A 12263-nucleotide genomic window follows, 5' to 3' on the forward strand; every position below is an offset into this window, starting at 1 on the left:
GCTCAATCGACAGCATTTGTGGCATATGCTGACTACAAACACACACACACACACACACACACACACACACACACACACACACACACACACACACACACACACACACACACACACACACACACACACACACACACGTAGTGTTTCCATGTTTTATGGGGACTTTCCATAGACATAATGGTTTTTATACTGTACAAACTTTATATTCTATCCCCTAAACCTAACCCTACCCCTAAACCTAACCCTCACAGAAAACTTTCCGCATTTTTAAATTTTCAAAAAACATAATTTAGTATGATTTATAAGCTGTTTTCCTCATGGGGACCGACAAAATGTCCCCACAAGGTCAAACATTTCGGGTTTTACTATCCTTATGGGGACATTTGTTCCCCACAAAGTGATAAATACACGCCACACACACACACACACACACACACACACACACACACACACACACACACACACATATCTACTCATCCCGTAACAAAATTAAGGTTACAGTGAATCCGTCTAATTGTTGGAGTGTTTAAAGGCAGAAATGTGAAGCTTACAATTTTATAAACGCATTGCATTAATTAAATCTTGTGTATTTGAGCTGTAAAGTTTTTACATTGGCATTTTTACAGTCCTTTTAGGGTTTACTGTGTTGTAATACTAGATATAACTTAACACTGATAAGGTAAGCGATTTTATCACACTAAGATTATGTTAACATGCATATTGTTTACGTAAAAAGTATGTATTTTAAAATTTACGGATTGGCCATATTCCTTTCAATTATAAGTGCCTCACTGTAACCCAGATTTGTACTTTTTGTTTTTAAAAGAGGGAAAAGTCGAAATAATATTGTGTGGTAACCAACCTTACGTCACAAATGCTGTCGACTGAGCTTCAGTTGTACTGAACTCAGAATATTCCTTTAAGGTAGGCAAACATCCTGTACAGGAATGACAAAAACACAATGTAAAAAATTCTTAAAGTAAAATATTATTTCTTATTTTATTCTTTTGATTTGTAGGTGAGATGTGAGCCAGACATTAAAATATTGATAATCAGACCTGTTCTCGTCAAGCCTTCATCTCTGGACAAGATTAACAGACAGACCAGCTGGTATCACCATGGCAGCTGCATTTGGGATTCATCAACAGGGAATTTGAAAAGAGAGGTGTGTATAAAAAAATAACCTGCCTGAGACTGAACATCAATACTGAAATCACAATTTTTCACTGTGTTTCTTTCTGTTTAGTCTTCCGTTCTGATGAAGGCATTAATAAGGAAGGATTTCCTCTGTTTAGTTTATGAAGATCATAAGAAGCTGAAAGTGAGAGTGGCATCAATATCAAATCAACAGACAGATAGAGAAACCAAAAATGCCATATCCAATAAGATAAATGAATTACAAAAGAATTTAATTATTTCTTTATTCATCAGTTTAGTTAACTTCTATAATTAGCCCACCCGAAAAAATATAAATTCAGAATCATTCAAAAATAAATTAAATTAAAGAATGAAATGATAACAGCAGTCATTATATCATTATTACAATAATAATAATAATAATCATAGTTCAATATCCAGAATATCAACATTCATAATAAATCCAAAAACATTGGCAATACACTCTGACATACGCTCTTTCTATTACTATATATATATATATATATATATAAACACACACACACACACACACACACACACACACACACACACACACACACACACACACACACACACACAAGAAATTAATTCCCTAGTGTATGCCCTTTTCAAAAACAGAAATTTAGGGGGCTGGGCTTATGGCTTGTCAAGAAAGATGAATGTGATTGGCTTATGGCTGACAAAGATCAACTAAAATTTATTAGAAAGAGGCACATCATGGAAACTCCATTTATTTACAGGGGATGAAAGTAGCTTTTACTTGCGAATTAGAGTTGCTTGGCACGTAATGAGGGAATAAAGCATCAGCCCATACAAAAGGTCAGTATAGTAAATGGGAACGTTTAGAGAAAAGGTACATTTCTTCCGAGATCAACCTCCTACATCGATCCAAAAAACTTATGACTCACGGCAATGTTGAAATTGAAAGCAAGAGGGGATGCAAGCTGCAAAGATTGGCATGTTATTCATGTCTGGAAAAATTGATATATGCATACATACAGTAGGTATTTAGCCTATATATTTATGTACAACCATTGCTTGGTCACCCAGAAACTGTTACAAAACGTTTCAATCAATGAGAAAATGACTGTAAGCTTCAGATTGGCAAAATATGTGGCAGATGCATAGCAATGCATCAGCCTGAGCAAAAAAGTGCTTCCAAAGATTGCTGCCAACAAGTTGCCAATGCAATTCTTTTTCAGTTCCAGAAAGTTGCACTTTTTCTTTTCCACACATTTTGACAAAAAGAGATATTGGTGTTAAAGAACACATTCTGTACACTGCATATACAAACATATGGTATGTACAAATACATATACTGAATATTTATATTATATAACCATACATCCAGTATATACACAAAGACTGTACACACACTGTATATATACATACAGTCACCCACAACATTATTCAACCTGCATTATCTCTCAACATTTATATTTTTGTCTAGTGGTGAAAAAAGGAAGCAGAGAAATGCTCGTGTTGCCTGCCAATGGAATCCAAACAAGGAAATAAAGTTACATTTAAAACAGCAACTTGGCTTTGCTCCGGTAAAACTACCCACAGTCCAACAAACGTGTGACTGCCAAGTTTCTAAACAAGAGGAATAAATGGATCCACTTCCAAACGGTGTCTGATTGTCCATAAATAAAGAACTCCACAGCAATCGTTGAAAATAAATAAATTAAGTAAAAAAGTCATCTTTCTTTCGCAGATGAGCTGTTGAGAATCCAGGTCATGGTCGGGGGGGGGGGGGGAGCAGGTAAAATAAAAGGTTGTCATTTTTTAATTTTTCTCGTAATTCAACAAAACTTCTTTGCAAAGGATTGTTTCAAGAGATCGTCACGTAATTTATCAAAAAGGATTATTTTTCGATTCTGCAGTTCTCACATTACCAGCATGTAAATTATGTGATATCATCTAGGTGAGGTCCAGTCACAAAGTAGAAAACTGCCATATTGGACATGAGAAACAAAGTTCGGATAGTTCCAGCCCCTATCATATCTGCTGAATTTTAATTGAAGCGTCTCTTTGAACAGAAAAGGGCTGTGCATATTCAGTTTCCCTAAAATAAAAGACATGATCGACACATAGGCAGGCATGATCTTAATGAGAACAAGTAGAGCATCAATATCCTTCACGTAGTTAGTAAAGAAACTAAAAATCAGCAACTTTGATTTGGATCTGATCCTTAGAATTTCTCCAGCTCTCTCAATGAACCACTCAATGTCTCCCATGTGCTTCCTAGCCATTATGAGGCACAGAGAAACTGTCTGACAGGCGCTAAGCATCCAAACACTGTCATCTTACAGTCACTGTCACTGTCAAAACAATGTCTATAATAGAGAGAGAGGGCACATCAGAGGAAGGGAACCTATTTGTTTCTTTGGATCGGCTTTGGCACTGTTAGCAAGTCAAAGCCTCAATTTCCCCTCTGTCAACCAACTAAATCACGTGAATGTGCCCTTGAATTAAAACCTGGCCAACCCGAAGAACGTCCTAGATGAGGCCTCCAATTAGGTTCCAGATTGTCCTCCATGAAGCTTTGTGATTGGCTGGAGATAAAAGGAGGGGATACAAAAGAAAATGGAAAAGGGGAGATGCTTGATGAGCCACTAACCAATCACTGCTACTAAACTCGAAGAAGAAATGGACTAACTACCAACAGGCAGTTCAACTTAAATTGTTGTTTCGTTTAAACTGTGAGGCAATTGATAGTTTACCTGAGTCATTCGATTCAACATCTGAGGTATATTCATGTCATGGCACATTTTATCAGCTGACAACCCTGCTATCCCATTTTTCTCAAGCTTTTTTGGGACAAATTGCCTGTTTTATTACTAAATGTAGTAGAAGTCACTTAAAGATAGCCCTCGAAGCTCTTAAAAGCTAAAATGGCAATCACTCCATTCTCTTCTCTCGTGCCTTTGCAATTTTAAAAATGTTACAGTACAGCTCAGTAGTATTTTTATTGTGCAGTTACTATTTATATCTCCACAATATATGGACGCTCTCATCTCGGCCTGTTGTATTGGTGTAGCAGTGTTACATTACAGTGGTAAAGTAGTTTACAACTCAGCAAAAAGGCCAATATTTACATCAGCAAAACCAGTGCAATGATTTAGATTAAATATGAATGATTTGAAATGTGCTGTATCAAAGCCATGTGACTAGAGAAACATGAAAATGAACTGATTAATCATAAGCAAAATAAATAATACAACAAAAGCAGTTGTGATCGATGAGGAATACAATCAGTACCAGATGGCAGTGATACTAAAATGAATTATAGCTAGCATATTTCAGTACAGTACATTAGATCTGATTATTTTACATACCAAGTTGTTTCCTAAATAACTATTTAATGCCAACACAAGCTACTTTGGAGATGCATGAGCTACTTTGATATCTTTTAAAGTCAATATGAAATCAAAATAGTTTACTTTTGTAATGCACGTTCTTGATCACTTTATTCCAAATAAAACATTTTGGTCTGGGTAAACTTTCATCAAAATTTCATAATGGTCTACACCTATAAAACAACTTTACTTTTTGGCTGCCATTTTACTTTTTCATCCAATTCCCTCCATTCTGGTCTGCAATGCCCACTTTTCACTATCCAAACAATTCCTGATGGATAAATTCAAGCCTGTCCTTTTTTCCTCTGATGAATATCCTTGTTAACTCGGAAATATGCCACATTACAGAAGTAAAATTGGTTGCGGCATTTCACATTGACTTTAAACTATATTTTAAGACCAAAATATACAGCTCAAAAGCATAACTGTGCACATACAAGGTGCTGCTTAATTGCTTTAAATATCATCTCTTTTCACATGCGATCACGGCCCCCATTTGAGGAAAACGTGTAACCGCATTCTCACCTAGCATCTTGTTTTGGTAAAAAGACAAAATTCCTGACAGAGATGACCTGAAATCACAAACACATACACTGAAAAAAGAAATTCAAAATTGGCCTGTTAGGAGATTAATGGGAGGGCAAAGACAACTAGGGACATGAGACATGGATGATGAGACATAGAGCAATGCTTTGAGATTCCGTAGCACCAGTTAAATACACAAAGTTCTGAGATTGAGAAGAGAAAACATTGCACAAGTCTATGCGAAGACCACAAGCACTTTTCACAACACTTGCCACATTGTCCATCATTGGATTCCAAAGCATTTTCAAAATTCCAAACATTTTCAGTGTTACATTGAGGCAGAAGAACACATCAAACTCCTCTTACATGATCAATCGCAAGAAGAGAGGGGCATTCACACAACCATTTCTGTTCTCCTTATTCTTGTGTTTGTTTGAAAACCCTGTCAAGATATACAAAAAGGCACTAGGGATGCCAGACGACATGACAAAATCTCTCTAAGACAAAGCTGGCCTTTTTGTGAGTCAAATTTAGATATTTTACATGTCAAAACATTGTTGCTTGTCCCCACCATTCCCAAGGTTGTTTTCAGCTTCTTAGAATATGAACACGATATCAGGGAGATTCCAAAATCCTAGAAAGTGGACCACGTTAGGACTTTTCAACATGGATTCCAGTGGTTTGGATAACCTGTGGTGGCAGAGATATGTGTGAGGGGCTTTTGACTTTGATCCAAAGAAAATGTGATATTGTAATATTATCAGATCCAATGGAGAGCCCTTTTGATTTGGATGTTGCAAGAAATGATGTGTCCAGTCTTCCACTTGTCCTTAGTGTAATATACAAAAAAAAAAAAAAGAAAAAAGCTTAATTGAGGAGAAAAATGAAGGACGTGACTTTCTTGGAGAAAATACTAAAGAGAAATTTTTCATGGATTTGGTCAGCAATGGATTGACCTGCTCCCCCCTACTGTCTTGCCCATTCCCCTTGATGCTGTTGAGGTGTTCCCAGTTGCCATAGTGGCTGTCACTGGGGCTGATTTTTGGTTGCCACAGAGCTCTCCATTCTGGCAGACTTGTGGATGAGGAGGAGAACGAGGAGGAGGGGCTAATTGGAATGACAAAATTCCGTTCTGGGGAGAAGATTGGGTAGAGGATTTGGAGACTCCAAAGCCAGAAGCGCTGGTCATTTCTCCTCCAAAAATCACACTGGTGTTTGCTGAATCCAAGGAGGGAAGCTGCTTTTCCTAGCGAGACAGAAAGAGAGGAAAGGGGAGGAGAGGAGAGAGGAAACAGGAATGGACAGATGGAAGGATGAACATTTTGGGAAAAATCAAATGTCAGTGATGAACAGGAGTTCCCATGGCGTTTTGATCGATATAGATGTATTGAAATGAAAATGGAGGTCACGGGGTCAGCAGAAGAGCAAGTGAGAGAGAGAAAGAGAGAGAGAGCAGAGGTAATGAGGGATTGGATGAGCGATAAAGGAGGAATAAAAAGAGAGCATGAATTGCACAGCAGAGGAATGAGAAATATCAATAGAAGCGCTCAGGAAAAGAGGGATAGACACATAAAAAAGAATGTGAAAGGGATGGAGAGGAGATTACAATTTGCTGTTGATACACAGGGCATTGGGCTGTGATGCTCTTATGAGGTTGCACTGCAGAGGGCCAATGTTGTTGTCAATAAAAATGATACAGAATGATTCAAGTCCAAGTTATTGATTTTGTTTTAAAAAATATTCATAAATCGTGGTTTTAAAGAAGAAGAGCCACTTTATTTATTGAGACCGATTTAGCATTAAAAGGGATCATATCATATGTTTTTTTAGCAATATTTGTTTTCCTGAGAGGTCCACACTTCAGGGATATGCAGAGTTTCTCGTGCTACACCAAGCCAGGAACAGCTCAACATTTGGCTTGTTTACCCATATTTTACTCATCATTAATGATCTACTGATCGAATGATCTATTATCTATCTTACAGTACCTCCTTTGCATTATCTCACAGTGACAGGGTGTGCAAAGTTTCTGATCAGCTCACTGAAAAAAAAATATATTTTGTGGTTAAGAATATATAGCAGAAAAGATTAAGTAGCCTATTTTCTACATTGAATAACTTATTAAACGTGAACTTGAAAATATTAAGTAAATTCTACATTGTAATCAATTCACAATTTTTTAAGTAATGCTCTAGTTTATAAGTAAATATTATTTGGAATTGTTTGTTATCTTTACAATGTGTCATCACGTATCAATCCTAATGTAAATAAAACATCTTTTCATATTTATTTGTTAATTTGAGTACCTTTATATGTAAATAAAACAAGTACATACTTTTAGAATGGTGTTCTCAGTATGTATGAGCTTGGTTGCACTGTTTGCACATTTATTTACACTGTTTTTATTGTTAATTTTGTCGTTATGTTTGGTAACTTCTTGTTTTGTGAAGACTGAAGTAAATTTTCTACTCAAAATTACCCATTCATGATAAAACAATATCTGTTGATGGTTAATTTCATAGTGTTATTTGCTCCAAGATTTGAGGTGTGCACAGTTCTGTAACTAGTTTCTGTCACTAGAAATGCAAAGTGATTATGTCTAATAGACTTCAAAGCATTTTTAAAACTTCTTTGTGGTAGGATTCTTTAAGTCATGTGGTACATCAGATTTCTAAGTATAAGTTACTGTATTAACAACATTTTTTAAGTTAAATTTACTCGCTCTAATCAATATTATGTCATAAATGTAAGTAGATTTTACACCATAAATTCATCTTAATCTTACTAGTAATTTCAGTGGACATTTTTTACATGTATATGTGGCCAGTCATGTGTCCAAATATATTCAAATCTGTGTGACGTTAGAAAGTTGTGGAAGTGCGGAACAACAGCTTAGTTTCAAAGCTTATTTTTGTTAACTTTAAATTGCAATATGTTTTTATAGCACAAAAAATTATTTTATCTCAAAGCATGAAGGAAAATGTGATTCCTGATTAGATATATGATCCCTTTAAAATAGTAGCTGGCACAGCAGTGTATGTGTGCAGTAAAATAGGATTTCTAGATAGCATGCAAGCATGCAATTGATGCAACACTGTGATCAACTGTAAAAGAACACAGGAAGTGAGAATGGCATCCAGTCTATGTGGTATGTTGGTGCTATCTGAATTTGTGCATTACATGTGAATGACAATGGTATGCCAGCCCAGGGATTGAGATTTTAATTCAGGGCTTTACTATATGGAACAATTCATTCTTTGTTTACATTCAGTAAAAATAGGAACTGTAAGAATAACTTATGAATACATTTACTAATCTTGAGCTGAGTTAGTTTTTATTCATTTAAAATAGGAAAAATGTAAAAAAAAACAAAAAACAATTTCCATTGCACTCAAGCCTTATGAAATACTTTTTATTAAGTATTTCACATTTTTATTTATATTTGTGTTATTTAAAATATTGGTATTTTATGTGACAATTTTCTGTAAAACCAAAACAGTGTCAGACCCTGTTCAGAATTTCAGACAGTTTTCACACTTCGATTGCTTGGTCTGATCCCGAGTTCGGCTTCACCTCCCTCTTCCAGCATGTCTCTTTCACATTAGCATTAACAGCAACTGTTTACCACTGTAGCTCGATAGTCATTAGGAGGAGAAAGCAGCAAACAGGAAAGCCACTCTTTGCTTCACTTTTTTAGTCATGATTTCGTCCCTTTAGCTGAACTACCAAAACTTAACACAATTAGAAAGGCACTAGTCACTGTCTGACAAGTCTTGTTAAACAGAGTTTGGCCAAAAAGTCTCGGGTCCACACCAAAAGTTCTAGTGTGAAAATGCTAATAAGACCATCTCTGCCACAAAGAAATGGTTTAGATTGACTTTTAGAACATTTGTCATATGTGGCAGATATGTACAAGTTGTTGAGAAAAAGGTTCTATTTGTCTTATCCTCTAATCTTACCTACAGAGGCGCAGTGCAGTGCCAAAAGTAGCCTCAGCTCATTTTATATCTAAATCATGTTCAGTGTGTTTTGCATCAAGATCAGTCGTTTTCAGTGAAGTCTGTATTGGGGCAGTAAGGGAGGAAACATTGTTAATCATCTTTTAAAAACTACAGCTAATGCAGTAGATTAAAAAACAATATGGCTGACATGAGTTAGCTCAGTTCAGCTGCTAACATGTTTTACCATTCTGAACATACTCACCTGTTATTTATTTTTGAAATTCATGACTTAATTTGGATAAGAATTTAAACTGAATGGCTCAATTTTACAGTAGCCTACTACATTCTAAATTTTCAAAATACCAAGGAATTTGCTTTGGTTCCAGACTGTTACATTAGCGCAGTGGCTAGCTTTGCTAACATAAGTCAGTCTGACACAGTTTTGGTGCAATTTGTTTCTCTTCTCAATCAGAACCTACTATTTGAGAATGAATATGGAGTTAGGGTTTGGGGACCGAGGTTTGGAACTAGCTGCAACACTAAACAAAAAGACACGTGATGAGGACAAAGGAGAAAAAGGTGCATCTCTGTCAGAACTGCATTCAAGGTGAATTACGCAACTCATACGAGTGACACTTTCGTCTGGAACCATTGTTTAAACCTCATTAAAAGAGGCTTTTCTATGGGAGATCAAATGGAAGTTGAATTGGTCTGTCAGGCAATTTTGGTACTAGAGAAATAATTTTTTACTGAGTCATAGGAATTCACATATTTAAAGACCCCATATATTCACATTTGGGACGTTTATTGCTAGTCAGTCCAAAAGTTGAAAAAATTGACCTTTAGCAGATTTTATACAAATTTAAAATGTACAGTCTTTCTCTAAAACAGACTAAAAATATTGATGACTCATCCTGCACTACACAGATTTTAGTCAAATAAATACTCTCTAGAATGAAAGTGTCCTCTCCCTGCAACCAACTAAAAAGTAGCAAATAATGGCTGTGGCGTAACTTAGGCCAATTGGCTATATATGCGTTCTGTTCAAATTTCCTGTTCAAATAGGAAATATGTCAAAACAGGACATTAAACTGTGCTTGTCCAGCAATTTCATGGGGTCTTTAAACAGTTCTTCAGGGCCAATAATACCCAGAGAAACCTTATAAAACCTAATCTTGAGCTTGGTGGAGAAATATTCCTTTTAAGAATGGCGTAATGAATGTCAATAGTACATTAAAAATTACAATCAATCACAACACTTCGCAGCACAACACGCATAAACACTTCACTTTCAATCAGTCTGTCTACTTCAAATAAGCATATACTTTGTCTTCATTTAACCAAAAGAACATGTAAAAAAATAAAAAATTGTATTAAAGCATTCATGAAGATTAAATTCCTTGCTGTTAACATGGCTACACAGCACTCAAAACACAAACGTTAACACAAATACGTTTAAATCACCAGAAGCACTTTAAACACTTTAACAAAAGCACGGACACGTACATTCACACTTTCAGGATCTCATGCACACTATTAAGCAACCCCTGACCACTGTCAGGGCAGCACAGAGAAAGATACGGAGATTTCCCAGTTGTCATCATCTTTTTCAGAGAGTGATGGTGAGGTAGATGATGCAGATAGAATGAACATGGTGATGAGTCCTTCACCTTGCACTGAGCCATATGCCCTGTGTATCTGTGCATGGATGTTTTTTGTTTTTTTTGTCAAGTATGCTGAAATTATGAAATATTGCATGAAAACAAACAAATATACACACTCCCAAGAAGCAAGCATCTCTTTGAAACAGGACATGGCAGAGGATACTCAGCATTTTTATAATGCACTTTCCTGTCTAATACTAATACTGTCATTATCAATTCATTTTAGTTTTTAAGGGGATTTGTGTTGCATCATAAATCATGGTACATTATCAGTGCTGGAGGTAATGTGTTACAAGTAGCATGTGTTGCATAATCAGATTACATTTTTAAATCAACAAGTAAAGAGATTATGATACTTCTTTTAATTTACACCCTCAAAAAGTTTTAAAATAGTATCCAATAAATTTGCCATCAAACAGCTTTTCAAATAAAATGTGTTACTTTTCTATTTATTTATGGTGTGGCCAATAGGGCACCTGAATACCAACTTTTTCATGCGATCATCTAATCAGTCAATCATGTGGCAGCAGTGCAATGCATAAAATCTAATATATGTTAACATTAGTTAATGCATTAAGTATCATTACAGCATTTATTAATATTGGTTACTGTTAATGAATAAAAAAAAGAATTGCTCATTTATTTGTGTTAGTTAATAATACATTAACTAATGTTAACATACAACGTATGTGTTCGTCTCTTCTCACCGGAGCTTACGCCTACATCATATGCCGGAACTCGACTCCCTTGTGAACGTGCGGACGGCCCTTACCGGAAGCCAGTGATTATAGTTTATAAAATTAGAAATATGGATATTTTTCTTACAAAAACGCATCGCTTCAGGAGGCCTTTATTAACCCCCTGGAGCTGTGTGGGTTACTTTTTTTGATGGATGGATGCTCTTTTTTGAGCTTCAAAATCTAAGGTACCATTCACTCCCATTATAAAGTTTGGAAGAGTTTGGATATGTTTTTTATATAACTCTGACTGTGTTTGCCTGAAAGAAGAAAGTCATATGTGCCTTGGATGGCTTGAGTGTGAGTAAATTATGGGACAATTTTCATTTTTGGGTGAACTAACACTTTAACTAATGTTAACAAATTCAACCTTATTTTAAAGTGTAACCATATATTTAGTTTAGTAACACTTGTCCTCAGCAAAAAAGAAGAAGAAAGAAAATTACTTTGAATGCAAAAAAGAAACACCTGTATGCCTAGAAAAGTGCTACCGTTCTGTTAGAGAGAGGGAAAAATTAATGCAAAAGTACGGCGAGTGGCTAACGCATTTCTTTCCATGAAAAAAGTAGCAATATAAAGAAATTAGTTAGTTTAATTAGGAATAATGTGATTATGCAACATGCTACTATGAAGAGTAAAATTCCCCAACATTTATGCATTTGGCAGATGCTTTTATCCAAAGCGACTTACAGTGCACTTATTACAGGGACAATCCCCCCGGAGCAACCTGGAGTTAAGTGCCTTGTTCAAGGACACAATGGTGGTGGCTGTGAGGCTCGAACCAGCGATCTTCTGATTACCAGTTTACCAGTTTTGTGGTTTAGACCACTACACCACCACCACTCCCAAGACTGCATTACACAATTTTTAGCTACAGTTTTA

General features: G+C 35.9%; 1 protein-coding gene across 6 annotated transcripts in view; it reads right to left on the minus strand.

Moving 5' to 3' along the window:
- Positions 1–892: 892 nt before the first annotated feature.
- The window catches only part of syngap1b (synaptic Ras GTPase activating protein 1b), a 172420-nt gene continuing 161049 nt past the window's right edge, over positions 893–12263 (minus strand). For 3 of the 6 annotated variants that reach the window (XM_052144281.1, XM_052144286.1, XM_052144288.1), the window contains one exon: positions 3580–6285. In XM_052144281.1, coding sequence (XP_052000241.1) covers positions 5980–6285 — 306 coding nt within the window. In that variant the 3' untranslated portion in view covers positions 3580–5979. Of the gene's footprint in view, positions 6286–12263 lie in introns of all 6 variants that reach the window. The other 3 variants (XM_052144284.1, XM_052144282.1, XM_052144283.1) reach the window with 3 other exon arrangements.

The sequence above is a fragment of the Xyrauchen texanus genome, chromosome 15 (genome assembly GCF_025860055.1).
Source record: "Xyrauchen texanus isolate HMW12.3.18 chromosome 15, RBS_HiC_50CHRs, whole genome shotgun sequence".
Taxonomy (NCBI): Eukaryota; Metazoa; Chordata; class Actinopteri; order Cypriniformes; family Catostomidae; genus Xyrauchen; species Xyrauchen texanus.